General features: G+C 41.8%; 1 protein-coding gene across 1 annotated transcript in view; it reads right to left on the reverse strand.

Moving 5' to 3' along the window:
- Positions 1-273: 273 nt before the first annotated feature.
- Positions 274-23431, reverse strand: part of MOB3B (MOB kinase activator 3B) — an 82666-nt gene continuing 59508 nt past the window's right edge. The window contains exons 3-4 of the mRNA XM_062018347.1: positions 17976-18178; positions 274-588 (exon numbers count right to left, since the gene is read on the reverse strand). Of these exons, the coding sequence (XP_061874331.1) occupies positions 559-588; positions 17976-18178 (233 nt within the window). The 3' untranslated portion in view covers positions 274-558. The remainder of the gene's footprint in view (positions 589-17975; positions 18179-23431) is intronic.

The following is a 23431-nucleotide window of genomic DNA, read 5'->3' on the forward strand; positions in this document are numbered from 1 at the left end:
GTCTGTCTTCCTGGAAACACAAGGCTCACTGGCACTTGGGAAAGGTGGCCAAGGCTTGGGTGACCTGGTGAGGGATGCAGGACCTTAAAGGCTGAAAGTCTTGTGTGATTCCGGACTGTCTTAATAATTTGCTGTTCTTAGGAAACCAAGCACATTCCAAGAAACAAAAGAAAAAGACAACAAAGTTGCAGCTAAAAATAGAGCTTTGTTTCAAAAGTAATCTGAAGGTCAGCCCTAGAACCTGAATGTAACTAAAGTTTTAGCAGCAGGAGCAGAGTCTGTCATCCTTCAGGGCTGATGAGGTTCTTATCCCTAATGAAGGAGCTAGAAGTAATATGAAGTTGATGATTCTTTTGCTCAACAGTCCACATCAGCCAGATGAGCAGCATATTCAGGGTTAAGAACACTGACAGTGGTGGGAAACATTTGTCCAAGTAGCCATGGTTCACAGCTTTCCTACTTTCATGGATTGTCAAGCAGGCTTAGTCCATGAGGGCTGTCATGTTCTTGAACTCTGCAGTACGAAGGAAATTGGACTTTTCTTCAGTGAGTGGCTTTTTAGTGACACATCCTGGTTGTCATCTCTTTCTGTAAAACAAGAAGGGAAGATGAAAAGGCAAATGACATTTGTTGTGAAGTGTGTGAATACCTCTTCCCAGTTAACATTTCTGCATCTCTGTAAATTCATGTGGTTTATATGCCACCGTGGCTCTGCTCCTCTCCATCACTTTCAAGGACAAGGTATGTAACTGGTAATTAGCATGTAGCATTTTGTCATTTTTGACAGCTTTAATACCCTGCTAATTCCCTAGCCACGTCAGGTAAATGGTGCTGCATTCCATAAAAGAGAAATAAATCACCTGCAAAAGTAAGAAACCTTTTAATTTAATATAGGAAGGATTGCAATCATCACTGAACCTGCAACCAGCAGCAAAAATGCAGACATGTTCTTTTCTGTAATTATTTCTGCCTACACAGGCACATAAAGGACACATGAACATAAATCTTCCTTAAGATTTGACCAGAGCTGTGGCATTTGTCTTTAGGATGGGGTCTTGGAGTATTCACAGACTCCACTAGGAACTGAGGCTTGGCATCCATATAGAACCACAGAATCATCAGGGTTGGAAAAGACCTTTAAGCTCATCAAGTCCAATCCCTCGCCTCACACTGCCAGGCCCATCACTAAACTAAACCACATCCCTCAGCACCTCATCTATGCGTCTTTTGAATATCTCCAGAGATGGTGACTCCATCATCTCCCTGGGCAGCCCGTTACAGTGTTTAATAACTCTCTCTGCTGCAATTAGCTGCTTATTCTTTCAGAAGGATAAAAGCCAAATGCAGAACTCAATTCAGCACACCGTAGGACAATTTCCTGCTGTTTTCTATATATGCACATACAGAATACCTCTCCTTTTTCTTTGAGAGGTCAGAAAAAGCAGCTATGCTAGATAATACTGAAGCTTGGCATGTAATATACTACTACATCAACACCATGATAACTTGCTCTGAATAAGGCAGGCACCTAGAAGCTGGTAAAACGCAGCAGCATTCAGTTTGACCTGGAGCTCTAAGGAAGCCCTTCACTGGCAGGGCAGGGCAAGGCAAGAGCCACAGCCCTGATGTGGTCTGACACCCAGTGCCCACATGCCTGCCCAGACCATGCACCACCTTCCTTGCAATACCTGTTGATGTGGTCTGAGCCCAGTGACCACATGCCTGCCCAGACCATGCACCACCTTCCTTGCAATACCTGCTGATAAGACGTGCTCAGGACGGTAGCCTAGCACTCCTTGCCAAAGCCTGTGCTTTTTTCTCATGTTTCAAATGGTTCTTTTATTTCCCTTATTTGAAGGTTAGTTAGGTGCTAATGTCTCTCAGGCAGCATTAATCTTTGCAGACCCCTAAAATTACACGTACTTCCTGTCTAAACTACCTATAACCACAGCTGACAGGTCTGCCAGATGGATCACCACTTTTCTTCTGTCACTGCTAATGAGTAGCTGCTTGTTGTTAGACATCTCACCACTGTGGATGGTATCAGAGCCACTGTAAACTTCAGTACACTCCCTCAGGAGCAGTGGGAGGCAAATTGCCTCCCAATAGAATAATAAAACATTGTAAGTGACACATTCACATGCAAAATGCACCCCCATTCTGACCTTAAAGAAGAAAAAAAAAAGCATCAGAGGCAGAATGTTAGACAAATGGAGGAGTAGGAGCCTAGATAATCTATGCATGAGATGTAGACTAGGGGGCTTTACACCTGTTTGTCATGTAAGTTTCCTGCAGAGTCCTTCACAAAGCAAACCACAAACACCTCCTCTGAGGTACCTACTTGCCTTTAGAAATCCATCACCTGCTCCTGACACAGCCTGCTGGAAAACCTCTCACTCACTCCAATGGGCGTAAGGGAACCTGGCACACAGTCCCACTCCACTGAACTTCTTAAGCAGGGAAGAAGTCAGTGCCTCTCAAACCTCATCAGAGACATGGCTCCTTTTTCTCATGGTGCACAGCCATGAGGTGAGCACCGTCTCCATCACAAATCCAAAGCTGACTCTTCTTCAGTGTTTCCTGAGGCTTTACTCTTCATTTTAATCTGGAAAAGGTGTTGAGGTATGTTCTTCACTAATAAATATCAATTTAAAGCACCTAAGGTACTTCCCGACCATGGGAAATTACAACCAGCTGTTGACTGACTCTTCTAAGAAGGCAGGAAGGCTGGGAACAGTGGCTCTTTGGCTTTGTCGTTTGACTACTATGATACCCAGTCCCAGTTGTATATGAAATGAAACAGGCCAGACAGATAAGCTAAAGAATCAGACACGGGGACAGACACACAAAAATATTTTAAAATGCATTTAAAGCTGTCAAAGTCTTTCTGTGCCACTCAAAACATTGTTAACAGAGACTCTCCATAAAAGAGCTTTTGATACCAGATGTGATTCCTCTTGAAAACTAATCAGAAGAAATTCCAGAACATTATTCTGTATGCCTTCAGACTTGTTCCTGCTCTTACTTCTGGATCACAACTCAAAAAATGAAGATGGAAATAAAATGATGTTTTTCAAAGCCAAAATACAAACCAGAAAATAAAATCTGGACTGTACCTGTGTGCTCAATATGCCCACAGTCCAGCCACTGTGCAGAATTCAACACAGACCTAACTTTGAAGTAACTCAAAGAGAAAGAGTCACTATTTGTCAAGTCCTTAAAACACTTTCTCACTCACTGGAGTTAACACTAACAAGACACTTTGTAAGCATCAGAAATATGTCTGTTTTGTTAGTATTTGTGATTTTACAGAAAGATGTACCTTTCCTTATGAGGAAAAGCTGCAGGAACTGGGGCTGTTTAGTCTAGAGAAGAGGAGACTGAGGGGGGGATCTTATTAATAAGTATATAAATGGTGGATGTCAAGGAGGTTGGGACATCCCTTTTTTCTATAGTAGCCAGCAACAGGACAAGGAGTAATGGGATGAAGCTGGAAAACAAAAAGTTCTATTTAAATGTAAGAAAAAACGGTTTCACTGTGAGGGTGAGGGAGCCCTGGCACAGGCTGCCCAGGGAGTGTGTGGAGTCTCTTTCCCTGGAGGTCTTCAAAACACCTGGACATGTTCCTGTGTGACCTGATCTAGGTGGATCTGCTTTGGCAGGGGAGTTGGACTAGATGTCTCTAAAGGTCCCTTCCAAGTCCTACCATTCTGTGATTCTGTACTAACAGGAAAAAACAACAGCTTGGCAATTTGTACTCAACAGGCATATTGATCATTTGGTATTTCCTTTGTTAAGCCTCAGGACTCTTCCACTTGAATTGAGCCTCAATCACCATGATGCATAGGACTTAATTAATCTCTCCTACTATCTGTTTGGCTTCAGGGTATTTATTTTGAAGCCAAAGATGGCCTGATAATAATCCTACTTCATTACTCCTGAATTTGTAAAGTCATGTTTGCAGCACACTCTGTCTGTAAATGTAATCCCTTATCACTGATGACAAAATTATTTTATCAACTGACTGCAAGAGGAAGCAGAATCAGGAAAATACACTAATAAATGCATCTGTCAGTTAGTAGGGTCAGATACAGGTAGATATACAGAACAAGCATTTGGATCACCAGCTTACTTACAGGCATCATATTCCAAGGAGGTACTCTCAGTTTTTACATGTTTTTGTCTTCTGTAAATAAATAAAAGTCCTAATGTGGTTGTTTTCGTATATCTTACTCTATTAAATAGATTTCAAATGTGCTGCTTTTGGCATTGTGGTCATGCAGCGTAAATAAGCAAATAGGAACTTTGTATAAAATTTTCTAGCATAAAATATTGCAGAAAATTTATCTGGAGACATGTTAGTTCTCTACTATGAATTACAATTTTGTTGCATACAGTAGGTATTTTACATAAATAATTTTATACACTAACATATATTTAAATGGGACAATAAACACATTTTTATTCTTCTCTTTTTCTTTCTGTTTTTACAACTGCCACAAAGTCTAGTGCCACAACGAACTGCCACGTTCGTGTGGCACTAGACTTTTTTTCCTTTTGGCAACCAGAAAAAGTGGACTTGCCATTTCTCAGTTTCCCTCTTCACACAGGTTTAGAAAGAATAGCCCAATCCAACACTCAAGAGAACTAACACAGTCACTCAACAAGTACTGTTCAAATTACAAAAGTATATCTTTTTAATTAGGTCTATTAGCTTTCCTGAAACTTTTTCTAAACAATGTCTTCACAGTTCCTTCTGATGCCAATCAGGCTACTGAATTAAGTTGTTACATGTTACAGAAAGGAAATTACTCTTTTTTTTAAAGTCAATAATCTAAAATTTCACATTGTTTTTTTGAGTTCTAGGAAATCTCAAATTTTGCTGCTGTTGTTTTTTTATTTTAAGTAGTCTTTTATTCATGAAGGTTAACAAATACTCAAGCACCGGATTGCCTCCTCACTTCAGTCTAGTAAGTGCAGCTGATTTACATTATTCAGAGAAGGACAGGATACATCTAAACTTGGAAGATGATATTTTGTCCAAGAGGCTGAACTGCAGTACTTCTGTCCTGTTGTGGTTTAGGCTCATCCAGGGACAAAAAGACCACTACTAGACTTAAGTACCACAGACTTACAAACTCTTGAAGGACAGGGAGGGCTTAATTGCCATTCATAGACAAAACAAACAAGGCTACTCAGCTTGGGGAAACATAACAAACAGAAACATCCAATGGAAAAATAATATGGAGCAGGGCGAATGATGAAAGTGTAACCAGCTCTTTAAGACCACCTTTCCCCCACCTGTTCTCTCTCCCCAGGCTCAGAGCCCTGAGACCCGTGTCATTATCTCCTCCCTCCATAAGCAGTGACAGGGCCAGGGAATGGCGGGTGCACTCAGTCCTTTCCTGATGTCCCTTGCTGCTTATGGCACTCCTGAGAAGTGATTCTCACCAGCCCTCCCTTGCTCCAGCTCAGGGTCTCCCACACACCAGGCAGCCTTGCATGGGCTGCTGCAACCCCTGTTCATCTTCTCCAGGCTGGGGTCTAAACTTCTCATTCCCTCTGACCTGGAGTCTCCAGCTCTCACGGAGTCTGTCATGGGGTCTCTGCTTTCCATCACAGGCTGCAAGGATGTCTCTGGTCCTGCATTTCTCCTTCTGTTTTTTCCTGGCTGCAGGGTCTGCCTGGTCACCTCCATTTTGCCCTTCCCTTCCACCTCCCTCTCAAGCACTTATAATTCCTATCCTTAAATAGTGATGGCAGAGGTGCCAGACTGGCCCAGCCGGGCTGGAAGTGGGTCAGAACCTCAGAGCCAGGGGAAAGTCCAAGAACTCTTTACTGGGTCTGCACTGCAGCCCTCTCCCTCTGTTACCAAGCAAAAGTGGCTCCTCACAAAACCATGACATCTCCATAGTAATAAAAACAGTTGAGACACATAGGATAAAAGCATTTCCAAAAGCATTACAGGAACCACAGTGGAGGAATTCCTGTCCTACTTTTCAAAAGGATTTTTCCAACCTCTGCTTGCTGTTAATGTGGCTTCCACACAGAGCACAGATATCAACAAGGACTCCTTTTGCTATTCTGTAAAAAAGATATGAGCCTATACAAATTAGAGTCAGAAAAACCTATTTCATTAAGGGTTTTCCTACTTTCCGATTCTACCTACAGCCTATTCTCTAGGGTTTTCCCATGGTGGGGTATGAACTGTGACTCTTGATTCACATCAACTGCAAGTTTCTAGAACAGGCAGAGTAAAGTGTCACATTGTAGTTACTAAGGAGCAAGTTGAGCTCTGATTCCGCTTAGAACTTAACACACAGGGGCAAGTCGATTTGCAAGAAGCTCATATGTGAGCAGAACAAAAGAAACAGTTACATATCCATTATAAAGTACGAAGTTTCAAAATCCTTTTTTTTTGAATCGCACCTGACCTGGAATGCCACCCCCACCCATCTTTTTTTTTTCTGTTGTTGAGGTTTGGTGACCACAATTGCCTTTTTCTACTCTGTTTTTTTCTCCTTGTTTCTGTAACCAAGCCAGTTATCCTCATACCTACTGAAGTATGCTGAGGGATATGGTTTAGTTTAGTGATGGGCCTGGTGGTGTGACGTTAGTGGTTGGACTTGAGGATCTTAAAGGTCTTTTCCAACCGTAACAATTATATGATTCTGTGATAAGCTGCACAATCTATTGACTAGGCAGGATTCACATGAATTCATCAGAAGCTGAAAATTAATGACATAACTACGGAAAACATTTATCGTGTTTCAAAATTTTTTATTATAGCAATCTCACTGGAGTTCATGGTAAAAAAAAAAAAACAAAATGAAGAAGAAAGACAAAAGAAGTGCAAAGGTATCAGACAGATGCTGTCTTGCAATTAGTTTCTGCTCTTCTAATGTTTTGCAAAATTGAAAACTCTTGGAGGAACAAGCTTCCTCAAAAGTTTCCTGGTTTTGCTTTACTCTAGACTGCTAACTGTAACTTTTTTATCTTGTATTAATTTAAGTAAGAATTTAGTGCTGTTTATCACAAACTGTGAAATGTGGATTAACTTGGAGAAACCTTTTTTATTCAGCAGGCTAGAATTTACATCCATTAGTTAAACTTTTAAACAGCACTTAATTGGTGTACTCCTCACCAGCAACAGAACCTGCACTTCCATACCCACAAAAGAGACAACAGTGTCAAAACACAAAATGGCAGAGAGCTTAGTACAGGGCACAAAAAAGAATCACTCCTGGTGAGCCAATCACATACTGAAAATTGCCCACAGGAACATCCTTCTGTCCTCCTCAGCAGCATGTGCTGGGTTCAGTACAAGCAAACCAGCTGATGTGATAAAAATAGTCATTACAAACATGCATGCCAGGAATTATTTACTCCAAAACTCTGGCACCACAGTGCATTTAATGACTCCACTTTGAGTAATAAAGTGGAGAATCCTATTTTTCAGCAATGTTAAGTTCTAGAGTTGCCCTTTTCCCCTAATTTCTTGCAGGAAATGGAAAAGATGGCATCTATTTAGCTATCACTGTTTTTTTTTCAGTTAGTGATCTGTTTGGTCAGTTTGTTGAGAAATTCTCATCAATGGTACAGTGTAAAAGAAATCCTGTTGGATATTATCACGATATCTCATCAAAGTGAAAAACTGGACTGTGGGCAGGAAATGTTTGGTTTATTCTTTTTTTTTTCCCCTCTTTTTTTCTAAGAAGGAAAAAAAAATACTACTGGCTAGTTGAGGGCAGTGACAAGGCTTGCCTTAAAGCAGACTCTTTTATTAAAGCAAACAACTAGGGGTAAAAAAGAAGAAAGAAAATTAGACCTACCTTGCAGTTGGCTCAATGAATATTTATCTATTTTTGGATATTATCCAAACATATACTAAGTCACTGTTTCACTCTGTGATGAGTAACAGAATTAAAAGCAACCATAAGCAACAACCTTGTAGAAAAATTAAATTATTAGATAAATTCATATTATGAATTGTCCTTGTGGAACATGCAAGTACCTGAATTTTGAATAGTTTTAGAGTAGCTGTATGCCTTCATTACATGCCTAAAGAGAATCACTGAACACAAACACACACATATGCTGGTACAAGACCTCTGACAGCAATATGCATGTGCACAGATATTAGGTATTAGTTCTGCATCTACTGGCACATGCCACTGCTGGGCATAGTTTTCTACAGGGCACATTGCAAATATTTAGCAAGTCGGTTTTGCATTAAGTCAGTTTGGCTGAGAGTCAGTTCCATTTAGTAGGGTACAGGGTGTGCAGTTTTGTAGGATGATAGACAAATGCATGTCAGACAAAGGATGGGAAAGCTGGGTGCCAGCTTCTCCAGGAGTCATTTGGGTTGGGCTTGCCTCTTCTTATCAGAGTAGCAGGGGGATTGTCAGCTCTCCCTCTGAATGGCCCAAAGTCAAGGCTAGAAGAACATGCAAGGAGCAGCTTTCAATGCAGAAGCTTCAGTGACAGATTTTTCAGTCAGAATCTATAAATTAAACCTTAACTACAAAATAAACATAAAAAAATTATTTAAGCAGACAAAATAGCTTGGAAAAAATATCCAGTGAAAGGTATATTTTAAAAATATATGCTTGAAAAAATTGTCTCCAGAAGTCTGATTTAACCATCCTGTTTAACTTGGCCATACTTTGTGTGCACCAAAACGCCGATACTTTGCCATGTTTTGTTAAGCCTGCTTCTGTGACTCTTCCACTGCAAGTGGCGTGTAGGGCTGGTGCCAGATGGACTATGCTGACAGTATTTCTACTATGTCTATGGCATTTCTAGCAGAGTGTTACCTGATGAGTAAACATTTTTTGTTGTATAGACAAAGATGCAGTAAAGCTGCTAATTATTCTGTGAAAAGATATTTAAAACATGCCTAGATGAGGTGCTTTGGGACAGTGGGCTTGGCAGTATTAGGTTAGTGGTTGGACCCAACGATCTTAAAAGTCTCTTATAACCAAAATGATACTACGAGTCTAAGATGTACTCTTTGTATTAACTGGATGTTAACAGCAGCTACTTGGGCCTTGTGCACAGCAGGGACAGAGCTGGAGGACTGGTATTTGTGCCTGGATGTAGCCCTAGCAAAGCAAAGAGCATAGAAGAAACCTCTTAGTATTTACCTGAGCGTAATCTGCCTACAGTACTTTCAATTAGCTCGTCTTGAAATAGGATGCTTGCAGAAATCCATGTGGAAATAGAGACTTCTTGTTTTCATATCTTGACTTCTGGGGGGGTCCCCATAACACCTGGCAGCACTAGCACTAGCAACTCCTGCAAGCCCAGCCTCCTACTTGAAGGCAGGGACACTCATTGTTCCAGAACATGGTGAATGACTATGTTTTTGGCTGTGTTTGTGCCATGAGAAGTGCAGCCTGCTGCAAAAGCAATAGTTGCATCATCACTTTTTCCCCTGCTCCATGTGTCCACCACCTGACTTATGTCCATACTAGACTATGTGTAACCACAAAGGAAAGTGTCTGGCAGAATTTCTAACTTCATAAAGTTAGTCAATAGCACCCTCTGTGAAATCGGGGAAAACTTAGGGACAGCGGAGCAGAAGAGAGGTGTCACGTCTTAAAGGGCACTCCGTACAGCACAGGCATGAGACCAGCATGTCTGAGTTGAGATATGCTGGTAAAAATAAGGGCAAGAAGGAAATGCACAGACAGTGGAAGCAGGGACAGGTATCCTGGGAAGAGCAAAGGGACACTGCCCAGTTGTGTAGGGATGGAGTCAGGAAGGCCAAGGTGTGTTTGGAGCTGAACTTGGCAAGAGGCACAAAGAATAATAAGAAGGGCTACAAGAAGTGTGTCATCTGGAAAAGGAAGCTCAACAAAAGCACGCCCCCTATGATGAACACAACTGGCAAATATGACAACAAAGGAGAAGAAGGCTGAGGTACTTGGCAAATATTTTGCCTCAGTCTTCCCTGCCAATCTCTTCTCACACCTCACCACTGGACGGACCACAAGACTGGATTAGAGGAGCAAAGACCCTCCACTCTAAGAGAAGATCAGGTTCAAGACCATAAGATGCATCCTAGAGTCCTGAGGGAACTGGTTGCTGTAGTTGCCAATCCACTCTACATGGTATTTGAAAAGCCATGTCAGATAGGTGAAGTCTCTGGTGACTCAAAAAAGGGAAACATTACGCCCATTTTTTAGAAAAGGTAGAAAAGAAAACCCTGGCAACTACTGACATGTCAGCCTCACCTCTCTGCCTGAGAAGCTCATGGAATGCAACCTCCTACAAGCTGTGCTAAGGCACACGGAAGACAGAGAAGTGACTCAAGGCAGCCAGCATGGCTTCACCTAGGGTAAGTCCTGCCTGACCAGTGGCCTTCTATGATGGAGTGACTACATCAGTGGACAAGGGAAGAGCTTCAGATGCACTGCTTTAAGGCCTTTGACATGGTCCCCCACAATACCCTTCTTGCAAAATTGGATGGAGATGGATTTTATGGGTGGAGTATCCAGTACATAAGGAATTGGCTGTATGGTCATATGCAGAGAGCAGTGGACTAGGGCTTAATATCCAGATGGAGGTCACAGGTCTGCAACAGGACAAGTTCTGTTTAATAACTACACCAATGGCATAGCTAGTAGGACTGAGCACACTTTTAGCAAGTTTGCAAATACCACCAAGCTGAGTGATGCAGTTCACGCATCTGAGGGATGGGTTATCACCCAGAGGGACCCTGACAAACTTGAGAAGTGGGCTCACATGAACCTCATGAGGTCCAACAAGGCCCAGTGTAAGGTTCAGCATCTGAGTCAGGGCAACTTGCAGTATCAATACAGGCTGGGGAATAAAGGGATTGAGAGCAGAAGAAGGACTTGGGGTGGATTAAAAGATGGATTAAAAGCTTGACAAGAGCTGAAAATATGTGCCCACAGGCCAGAAAGCCAACCACATCCTGAGCTGCATGAAAAGCAGCATGGCCAGCAGGTTGAGGGAGGTGATTCTGTCCCTCTGCTCTGCTCTGGTGAGACCCCACCTGCAGTGCTGCCTCCAGCTCTGAGGGCCTCAGCACAGGAAGGACATAGAGCTGTTGGAGCAGGTCCAGAGGAAGCCACAAAGACGATTTGAGGGCTGCTGCACCTCTTCTATGAAGACAGACCGAGAGAATTGGGGTTATTCCTCCTGGAGAAGAGAAAGCTCTGGGGAGACCTTATAACAGCCTTCAACACTTCGAAGGAGCTTGTAAGGAAGACAAGGACAGACTTTAGTCTTAGAGGGTGAAACATTGGCATAGGTTGCCCAAAAAGGTGGTAGATGTCCCATCTAGAAACATTCAAATTCAGGTTAGACAGGGCTCTGAGATACCTGATGTAGCTGAAGATTTCTCTGTTCATTGCAGGGGGCTTGGACTAGATAACCTTTAAAGATCTCTTCCAACCCAAACCATTCTATGATTCTATGAGAACCACTGGCTGTACTGGTGGTCAGATGATCCAACCCTGAATCTGACTATGGTAACACAAAGGCTAGTTCTGTTGGAAGGAAAGAGAGAGGACTGTCCAGTGATTGGTGACAGAAAGGGCAGTTTCAGACTGCATTAATTTTGGCTTAAAATGGTTGTGGAACTATATCTTCAGTGATATTTTAAAAAAAATACAGATTATACTGGCTGACAGGCCCAGAGAAGGAAATGCTCTCTCTTCACAAGCAATGCTACACATATGGCTGCACTTCTGACATCCTGGCTTTAAATACAAAAGTAATTATTCCTTTTTTTCTTGCAGTTTTTGGTTGTTCTGTCAAATGTACCTACAAACTAGTGAATTAATACATACAAGAGGTATAGAGCACCAACAGTAGCACAAAAATCAGTATATGAACATGCCACCTGTGACTGCAGGGACAGACTTTTCTCTAAATTTATGAGAAGATCTGGAATAACTCCACTGACTTAAAAGAAAGTGCCTCAAAATCATATCAGTGTCATCAGGGCATCATTGTATCCCTGAATCTTAAAATATAGGAAGACAGGGTTATGGTCATTGCAAAAACCTCAATGTGTAATTTCCTAAACACATTTAACTGTGAAATCTTCTGTCATCCGGATCATAATAAGTTTTTGCAAGTAACATACAATACTGCTTCCTAGGGAGGGAAAAAGAGAGAAAGGAGAAAAAATCCCAAAACAACAACCAAGGAGAGTTTAATGATTAGGTTAATGTATTCTGCACTCAGCTCTTTACTTAGCAGACTGCCTGGACAGGCACTAGAAATTCCATTCAGAAAGATAGTTTTCTATAGAGAAAGGAAAAAAATCCCACATTTAGATGGTTACTTTTAAGCAGCTCCAAATACTGAATGAAAATGTTATCAGAAGCTGATCATGCTATAAAGCCAATAGAAGCTTTTACACTGAGAATAATGAAGAATAAGGCAAGAAATATTTACAGTATCTGTCTATCCTGCAGATGAGCCCTGTCCTCATGGAGGCAATCACCAGCTTCACCATTTTCATACACTCAGGTCCACTAACCGCTACTATCTTCAGCCTCAAGGCTATCCACTTGCTACCATAGCTGACTGTCTCTGCATCTAATTCAGCTGGTATTTTAACAGTTAGCAGAACCGCACACATAAACAATATCCTTCTCTATTTTAATTCATTCAAGTGTAATTATTACATTTTGTTTTCATAAACAAAACCACAAACAAAATGTTTGTAAAAAGCTACTTCAGAGAAAAAGGTCAAAGGTTGCACAGGATGGGACTTAAAAAAAACCCCCACTTCTGGAGAATAAGCAAAGAGGATGGCCACGTTCTGCTGTCTTTTGCCTCCGTCCTTCAAGGGAAATTTCTCAGTCATCAATAGTTTCCAAAGATATGTAGGAATCTGCTCAGAATCTGACTTTGTCATATATTTTTTGATATTTCTGAAAGAACACAAAAGGTACTCTTTTATCTGAAGGAGGGCACTATATTGTTTAAACAGAAAAGTGTACAAAAATGGCATATACTGGCATCTCTGGCAAACAGATTCATGCATTTGACAATTCTTAATAGCTGTGAGAGAAGCAAGTGCACTCCAAACACCTGAATCTTTGCTTTCTATTTGGCTGAGTCCTCCTTTTGCATCACTTGCCATTGCTCACTGGCACAAGAAGAATGCTCCATCTGCCCAGAATTCTATAACTGGGTGGCTACGGATAGATGAAATATACTTGGGTTTACCAGATAGAATTTTCATTAGAACACAGGTTTCAGAGCACATCTTGAATATACAAGCCTTTTGCACATTCTCATATCCTCTATGACCTTTCACAGATTTGCACAGCCAAAGACCGAATACTTTATCTCTCCTCTTCAGAGATAAAATGTAAGGTGTGTTCATGAGTTATGAACAATAATGAATAAAAAAGCTAGGTCCACGCCTCCCATAAGTTTAAAGCTCAGATCTGACTTAACACTGAAATCTCACCATATTTTTACATGCTTGTTCCGTTTTAGGTTTTTTTTTTTTACGTAACTAAGAACACAAGGCACAGTGAAATATCAAGCAAGTTAAAATATCAGACTTAGAACTCAAAACAAGATACTGCAATACTCACAGATGGACACTGAGACATAGGGAGTAGACTTGGCTGCATCACCAACTATTATCCAACAAAATGCTTTCTACTGAAATTCAGTCACAAATCCAAGTCATTACATGACTGAAAGAGAGGAAGAGCTGCTGGATACTTTGCCTCCATCTCTGACAGACACTTTCCTGCCAAGAGGAAGAAAAAGTCCAAACCACTTTGTGGTTTAATGCCTCTCTGGCATTAACTTTGTTTCTTTTTAGAAGAGTTTTCAGTTTTTTCTCTTTCCCTTGCCCTTTGTCAAGGTCCTGTTGCTGTGGCTGCACTGATCCTCACGTTTCATAACAAGATCTGTGCCTGCTCCAGCTAAGCTGGGAGTGCAGCCATAAACAACCTCAGCAATCACTAAGCCAAACCAGACATCTGAAGGTGGTCACCAGCTACTAACAAAGAAAGATAACCCACTCCCTCACACTGAGGAATGCAAGGAGGAATTATTCTTCTTTGAAACAAAGCTATTTATGCCAAAGTAACTTTTTCTGTGACCTGATGCTGCCACATTGCTAGATGACACCTTCAAATGACAGATTCCTTTAGGGAGGACTTGCTCTACCTGCAGCAGTACTTTATTTCTGCTAGTTAGCTGTTCTTTTCTGACATGGCAGTAATGGATATGCATATCAGAGTAAGCAGTCAGCTCTCTTTAAAGGAAAATCAGATTTATGTAGATTTATGCTCTGTTGAGCTAAAGAGAATTAAAAAATACTTGGAAGGGATTATATTGGCTTGCATACATTAGCCTGTATTCCTTAGAAGTTAAAAAATGCCTGATGAGTGACCTATCCAAGCAAGAGAAACAGAAAACAGGAAACAGAAAGCAAAGCTTTAACCAAGATATGACTTGCTTTGCACAGGATGCTCTGTAGCGGGCATGATCAGCAAGGTTTTGGTAGCAGGGAACTTCAGGGGCAACTTGTGATGGGAGGCCATGAACCACCCTGTGCCAGTCACAGCTACTTACATCTCTTCCTGAAATTGCTGCATATAACCCACCACATGCCAAAACTTCAACCAGTCAGAGAAGTACAAGGTGCCTCTAACCATAGACATTTAGGAAAGCAGCAGCAGCAGGTAAGAGGCGTGGACACGTGGCTGGTGGCACTACTGGGGATGTGACTGGAAACGTACTCCTGGGAGGAAGCGCCCTGTGCCACAGCAGACACATCTCTGAATGGACTGAGGAAAACATGTAAGAAGCAGGAAGCAGTACACACATCCCCAGTCTCCTCCATCACCTCGCACTTCACCAAAGGGACTAGGGATAGCTGAGTGTAATGTGTAACAAAACCAAGGTGAGTTGAGGAAAGAGGGGAGATTATTTTTATGAATTAGAAACTGGAGAAGAAAGGTGTTTATTCACCAAGTGTTTTGATTGTCTTTTCTTCAGTACCAAGATATGTAATCAAAAGTTTTGTGAACCAGCAATAAATAAAGTAAAATTTCCCAGACCAAGACTAGTTTGCTCATGAAGTGCTTACAAAGTACTATGGTGTATTTCTTAGTCCTATATACTATGAAATCCATTGTCAGAGAAAAGGGATCTCAGGAAGGGGCACTACTTGCTGTAGCTGGGCTGCCATTTGAACAGGAAGTTACTGTGCTGAGGCAGCTGCATTAAAGTTCTCACTGAAGAGCATGTTTAAGATGAAGTGTTTAGAACACCCTGTACCACTAGTCACCTGCACAGAGTGAGGGCAGGATGGAGGCAATAGGCTTCACTCTGCCAGGCAGTTTTGGCCATGGGAAGAAGCTCAGAAGTTAATTCAGGTGAACTACTGCCAGTGGAAAATAAAGCTGGTCACACAGGGAGACAGCACAAAGCAGATGCTACATCTTAAAATTCAAACCTTAGTGTATTTCCTGATAGCCTCCCCATGGAGGCACGTCTTTAAGATCTTCTGAGAGCTCTCACCATGCAGACTATTTTGTCTGCCTGTTAGCTGCAGCAAAGGGTAGATACTCTTTCAGACTTCTTTTTACCAAATTAAGCAATTGGACATGCTTTTTTTTTTTTTTAACAGCTCTAGGAAAGACTTGGGGATCTGTCAAATTAACATAGTGATGGGAAAAAGATTCACAGCACTTCAAATTATAGCCCCATCTTTTATTTCAGAAAGGACAAGTTATAGAACTCCCAAACGGGAGAGGGAACCCAATTTGACTCATTTACTTCACTTGGTTTTAGAACTGCTGTACTGGATTCAAAAGGCTGATAAAATCTATTTTAAACAAGGAGCATAAGCCCTGCAGGCTAGTATTACTATTCATCTACTGCCTGCTTCCCTAACTGTTCTCCCTTCTTGAAGTTGTGTTGATAAATTAGTTGTCTTCCGGCTTATTACAGCATGTGGTAGCCTGTTTATTTAATCATCTCTTGACCCATTTTCCAACTAAAGGAGATGATGTGTGCTCATTTCCTGCTATGGTGAACCTATCAGGGCAAAGGTTGTCCTCAGCTACTGCATTAAAATTCAAGATTATTTGTAATGTCTGCTTTTGTTTGTCAACTCCTTCCCTTCTCTCTGCCCAGACGAAGACAAAAGTACTGACATACATTTTTCTCTGTATTTCCACATAGCTGACACCCACTCAAGTCAAGGACTGGAAGATGGAAGCACACAGAACTTTTATCAGTTTACTGACACAGTGCTTCCCCAGTGCAGGTGAAATATTTCTCTGGGAGACCATGTACGCCAGCATGACAATGCTAAGAGCAATTTTGTGAAAGAAGGAAATGCACAGAATGCATGGGGAAAGCACACCAGCTGGAACACGTTCCTAGCTTGCTCTGCTGTTGGATTCTGGCCACCTCCTGCACTTCTCTTGCCCAAATCCTTCATCCGTCTGTGCAGTGCAGAAATACTGTTAACCATCAACTTTGGTATTAAGTAATTCTTGTGCTCTCTGTATTCCAAAGCAAGCAAGGATCTTGTAACAGCTTTAAGATAACCCCACTCCCTACCTCTGAGATATTCTGCCTTGTATCTTGCTTGTGACACATCCTCAGCATTGAACAGCTACAACTAATCCAGGGTCACTAGTCTGGCAGGGAAGTTTTCTTTTGCTTAGGGCTTAAGACACATTTAGATGACATATTAAGTTCTCCTACTTAGAAAGAAATCATAGATACATTACAAGTTATCAGAACGTGCCATATGCAGTGTTTTTCAGCACGCCTTGTGAAATGCTGAAAACATGACTATCCATTTTGTCTCATTTCACAGATCTTCCCTTAATCAGCATAACCCAATACATGACCACAGGTGCAACAGCTCTAGTCCCTGCAGTAGTCAGGCAAACATCACTTTGCCACACTTTCAGAAGTGTTTCATTCCAGCTACGTGCTACACCTCCTTGCAACATGCCTTTATGTGGAAGAACTGAAAACTCGATGTAGTCCTGGGCAGCCCTTTCTAGGTGACATAGCTTTGAGTAGGGATTTGGAATACATGATATCCACAGGTGCCAGCCAACCTCAGCTGTTCAGTTACTCTATGGGGGAAAAAAAAAATCTCAGTGGTTCTAGCACTTCATCAATAAGCTGCACAATACAGTATTTTCCAAACATTGACCCACAGAGAAATGTTGCCCTGCTCACTTTCAAAGCTGGCTAAATGCCCACAGTGAGGGTTTGTGCATAAAGTGCTTTATGAATTGCAGCTTACTTTTCCATCTCTGCCTACACTTTTATCTTATTTGCATTTGCAAGCAATGGCAAAAGTATTTCCACTTCTGGAGCCTTACTTTTGAAAACAATGATTTTAATTTTGATCTATTTCAGTCTAAAAGGAAGTGTCTGGTTTTGTTATGCTGCTGATTGTCTGAACCTCTGTCTCAAATCATCTTTCTCACTCAGATATAGGGTGTGCTCTGAATCTAACATACTCAACACCTTCACAAACCCCTACTTAAATGATTTTTTTTTAAACACCCAAAACAATTAATTTTTATATAGACCACCATTTCCTTCACATGCATTCAAGTGATTTCTATGAGTACCATGACATTACTGACCAATGAAAAAGGACAGAATAAAATTACAATTAAAATGTTTAGTACGGGAAGGAACAGAAGATAAATCAATTTCTATTTTCAAATGGCAGTATTTCCTATCTTGTGTTTTTTCATACAAAATGCATTGCACATCTCTCTTTCTACTGAGACTACTGAGTATCTCACAACTGCAGCAGGATGGGTGTATGGACAGAGGACAGAGTTCATCCGTTTAAACTGCCCATGTTCAACCATGGACCTTATTCCCAGAGGAAATCCACTCCAACAAGTGTGGGAGAGGCTCAGTAAAAGGAGAAGGAAAATTTCCCAGCGCTTTCCCCCAGACTCTGCACTTACCAAAGGCTCTAGCTCTTTGAGGTCTATGAGGTTAAACTCTGTTACAAAGTAATAAAAATGCTTGTAACAGGTATTGATGTGAGCCTCAGCCCCCATAAGGGTGATACGGTCAAAGTGATGGATGTAGACATGAACAAACACCCGAAAAAGCCGGCAGAGTATCTTCTTGCAGATCTGAAGGAAGTTCTTTGGAAAGGGAACACCTGTAAATAGAAAAGGCAAAGTTGTCATAACCATCCTATCATCCTCCCAAGAAAACAAATTTGGACCAAACGGTCAGTTTGTAACTGTAAACTAGGTTATGACTTCTTAGGCCTTGTTTGCAATCCAGATGATCACTTAATGCGTACATTTACCTGACTGATAGCACACAGATAACCAAATTTTTAAGCAACTTTAATGGATCAAGACCGATAGCTACTCATCATTTTTCCCTGAAAAATTTAACGGAAGAATGTCTGGTATTATAACTTTCAGATATGTGATTTTCACTGCAGTGCATTCTGTCCCATTAATATCATGACTTTACATCTGTCGTGGTTTAGGCCCATCAGGGAACAAAGGCCACGATTAGCCTCGAGTACCGAAGAGGCTGAGGATTGCTCGAGGGCAGGGAGGGCTTAATTGCCGCTTAAGGTTCAGGACAAAACAGACCAGGCTACTCGGTTTTGGGGAAGAAAACAGAAAATAATTTAATGCAAAATCAACCAAAACATAACCAAAATGAAACAACCCAGAGTAATACATCAATGGAGAGTCCAACCAGCCTTTTTAAGAACACCTTCTTGCCACCCCTCCCCTCTTCCCGGGTTCAGAGCCCTGATCCCGGCATTTTTACCTTGCCCCCCCCTGAACGGTTCGGGGGGGCAGGCAGTGGGGGGTTCAGTTAGTCGGTTTCCGAGAGCTTCTGCCGTTTGTCCCTCCTCAGGACGGGTGAACTCCACACCAGTCCTCCCTGCAAGTCCGTGGGGTAACTCACAAGCATGGCAGACTTGCACGGGCTGCTCCGATGCCCACTTATTCCAAAGGCTGCAGCTCCTCTCTGCCTCTCGTGTGGGGCTGCTCTGCGGCGCGCAGGCTCTCCAACACGGCCTGGGCCATGGCCATCTCCCCACACAGTTCCCCGCCCGTCCGGGCTCACCCACACGAAGCTGTTGGTGGCTCTCAGTCTTGCCACGAATCTCCATAGGTTTCAGGGGCACAGCTTGTATTCTCGCCACGGCTTGCAGAGGGGTCTCCGGTCTACTGCTTCTCGTTCCTTCCTCCCTCTCTGGCTGAAGGGACCGCGTGGTCGCCTCCATCTTGTATCACTCTCCACCTCCCGACTCGCATTTCAAATTCCCGTCCCCTAAATAGTGATCGCAGAGGCGCCAGATTGGCCCAGCCGGGCCGGAGGTGGGTCTGAACCTAGGAGCCGGGGGAGGGTCTTCACCGCAACCCGCTCCCCCTGTTACCAAGCCAAAAGCTGCTCCTTGCTAAACCAGGACAACATCCTAAGATGGCATTTCCTCATACTGATACATACAGAACTCACCCTATAAGTGATGGACACTCTCCTTCTAGTGTTAATCACAAGTGGGATTTACACAGCATCAAATTTAATAACTAATTTGAAATGACCGACTGAAGGACAGAACTCTTCACTTTCATCTTCCTCCTCATTATGTGTACCAATCTGACTGCTTTTTTAATAGAAAAACTCTCAAAGAGACATGGGAACAGCCCTTCTGAAGTTACACCACTGTGCAGCCAGACCAACATTTGCAAGTAAACAGCCAGGCATCCACAATGTGGCATCAATGACTCCTTCAAAACCACACTTCATTGAAGACTGATCTTGCAACGAATTGTGTACCACCAAGTAGTCTAAAAAAACTGAAGGGTTCATCTCCTTATGTGATTGTGTCTGAGATGGCGACGTTAGTGTCATGCTTGAAACTCTACTGTTACTTTGCTTTGTTGAACATCCTCCTGACACGTTACAGTTCATATTTTAGTCAGATTTTAACTACATCAGTGTAGTTATTGCTTCCTTTTTTAAAAAACCCAAACCTCCCAGCTAACTAGTCCCATAACCCCATTGAAGATGTAGATACTGCTGTGTCTGTTAGCATACAGAAATGTCTTGCTCAGTGTATCCCTGAACTATCTCTACATTTGTCAATACTGACATACAGATAATGTGGGAAAGTATCTTATGTGGTTTTGGTCCATACAGGGTTCATTTGGTATAATTTCAAGTAGCTTTAGAGATGCAGTGCAGCCTTACTTACTCCTAATGTACAAACTAGTGACCAGTGAAATTACCACATCCATCAAAGCACAATTATTTCACCTCCTTAAGAAATGTTGGTTTTGGTTGTCTCATCCTTACATCTCTAATGCTAAAGCTAGTATCAAAGGTCACAGAGGAGGAAGTTTAAATGGTGAAGCCGTGAACTAACACATTCTAAAATCACAAAATCAGAGAATACCAGGCTGGATCTAAAAACTCATCTGATCCAACCTGTCTAGGCAAAAGCATGGTCCAGATATAATGGTCTAGCACCCTGTCCAGTCAATTCTTAAAAGTATCCAGTGTTGGGGAATCTGTCACTTCCATGGGGATATTATTCCACTGTCTGACTGTCCTCCCTGTGAAAAATGATCCTCTTGTATCCAGACAGAATGAAGTGAAGATCCTCAGAAGTGACTTGTGCTCATTACCTCTCCCCTTTTCCATGTCATTCCTTGTAAAACAGGAAGTCTTCATTTCCTTTGTAGCCACGCTTTAAATACCAGAATATAGTGATAAGGTCTCCCTTAAGGAAAGCTCTCTCAGTCTTTCCTCACATGGTAGGCTTCCCAGGCCTCTAATCACCCTTGTGGCCCTTTTCTGGACCCTCTTCAGTCTGTCCACATCCTTTTTGGATATCAGGGACCAAAACTGAACACAGCATTCCAGATGTGGCCTGAGAAGTACTGAGCAGAGTAGAATAATGACTTTATTACTGCTGGCAATGCTCTTGTTGTTGCAAGGCAGCATCATGTTGGCTTTCCTTGTTGCAGCAGTACACTGTGCACTCATATTAAGCTTTTTGACTACCAGGACCCCCAAGTCACTTTCCACAGACCTACTCAGCAGATGGGTATGTACCAGCCAGTGCTGCACTCCTGGGTTATGTTCTCCCAGGTGCAAGACCTTTGTCTTTGTTGAACTTGATACAGTTCTTGTTAGAACTCATCCAGCCTATCCAGGTCTTTCTGCAGGGTGGCTCTCCCTTCTGACATGTCCACTTACTCACTCAGTTTGGCACTGTTGTCAGCCTTCATCAAATACATTTGATCCCATCACACAGATCACTTTTGAAGGCACTTACAGCATTAATACTGATTCCTGGGGAACCCCACTTATGATATTGTTAAACTACAGATATAATACCTACAGATGTCATGGCAATATTTAAATCAAAACTCCACACAGTTACTCAAACAGCTGGATTACAACAAACAATTGTTATTATTTCCAAAGACAAAATAAATATAATCTATCAGAAACCATAAAAGAAACCCAAGTTAGTTGCTATTGACCAAGGGATCACCCTTCAGCCATCAGAACATGGCCAACTTCAGGCCTTATTGCAGCAGCAGCCTGCTTTATATTTTTGTAAAAACTACCTGAGTCAGATTTTTTTAAAACATATCTAAGAAAATGTTAGGTCTTTAAAAAGAGGGATGGGGAATAGCCAGCACTTGTCACTGCAAGCTAGTTCACTGAACTGGGAGATGAACAGTTTCATCTTCCCATGGCCTGACGTGACTGTTACAGAAGAACGTTAGTGTAAATGAAGAAACATTTTATTTCTGTATTAACTGACTAAAACAAGCTGAATAAACCAAGCTGACAAATCCTTTAACTTCTCTGCAGTCCATGTTCCTACTTAACAATTTCAAGTAGTAAGTGCAAAAGCTGTAGAGCACTGCTTCTGCTGTAGTTAAGGACTTTGATCTGACAGCTTTTTACACGTTAGGCAGTCAGCTTGAGGACATGTGAATAACACATCGGAAAAAAAAATAGCTGGTGCAGAACAGCCTTGGATGCATAATAAATTTGCAGTGTTCTCATTGCTCCTCACATGCATTAGGTTTTTATACAGGCTGTGTGGTTTCATTTGCTCTCGCATAACTTCTCCAGTTTTGAAGAGCTAACTGTTTCATTTACTCTTACACAAACAGTGAAACCTTGCTGCTATCACAGATTTATCACCTAAGTAATGTCTCTCTGACTTCTTTCCCCTTCCTGATAAACTGACTTACAAACTGATACTGCCCTAAAAAGTGCCTCCTTGTATGACTGAAATGAATTGGTAGGTGTGCGGTTAGCTAGACTCCTCTGCCTTGGAGAGCGTTCCAGATAGTCTATCCCTAAAGGAGAGAGGAGGCTCAAAATCTGGTCAGCCCCAAGGTACGGAAGAGCATATGGAGGTGGCTGCAGCACTAGTTTAAATATACGATCTGCTGCTCTTTGTGTTTAAAATGAGATAAAACAGATGGCAGAAATGTAGCCCCAAAGGAAAAAAAAATCCAACAGAAGAGACTCTAATCTCAGTTACAGTAGAATGAACTCGAAGTAATGCCATCAAAATCTAAAAAATTAGAGTGAAATTATTCTATATTTATATTCTGAGGTCAGAACTTGGCCTAATGTTTTGTTCCCACTGCAACTGCCATAGTTATAAATAAATCAACCACAGAACATCATCATGAGCGGCTCTTGGGAATAAACTGTCTCAGATTTAGACCTTTGAGTTGCTAAGGAGTCTGGTCTCTGTCCTTCAGCTTTGCCACAGTAGCATTTGCCTTCTCCCACTCCAAATCCTCCTTTAAAGTGGAGTCCAGGTATAATAATTCCTTTCCTAGAAATCTGTAATTAAAAAAAGAGAGGAAGAGAAAGAAAAAAAACCCCACAACAAACACACCAGAAGTCGAATTATTTAATAAAACTTTAGATTCTTTTTAACTGTGCAAAAAATTTCAATGAAGAAAGATGACTACCTTACTACTACCTGCAAGATGATACTGTGAAGAGATAGAATGTAAAACCACCAAATTGAAGTTTCTGAGTTATTGTTATTAAAACTCAAAGAAATGCAAAGATGATACTGAAATTTCTGAGCTAGCTGCTACTTGATGAAGTATTTCTGGATGAGTGAACTGTTGGCCCTGATACATCTGTAGGTGAGACCCTGAGCTGCTGGATGAGAAGAAATTAACAGAAAGGTCACAGAATCATAGAATTGTTTCAGCTGGAGGAGACCTTTAGGATCACAGAGTCCAGCCTTTGTCCCAGCCCTATTAACCGCTAGACCATTTCCCTAAGTGCAACATCTACTTCTCTTAAACACCTCCAGAGAGGGTGACTCTACTACCTCCCTGAGTCCTTTTTGTCAACTTGGTCTTCAACACCCCAGAGATCC

This window comes from Colius striatus, chromosome Z (assembly GCF_028858725.1).
Source record: "Colius striatus isolate bColStr4 chromosome Z, bColStr4.1.hap1, whole genome shotgun sequence".
Taxonomy (NCBI): Eukaryota; Metazoa; Chordata; class Aves; order Coliiformes; family Coliidae; genus Colius; species Colius striatus.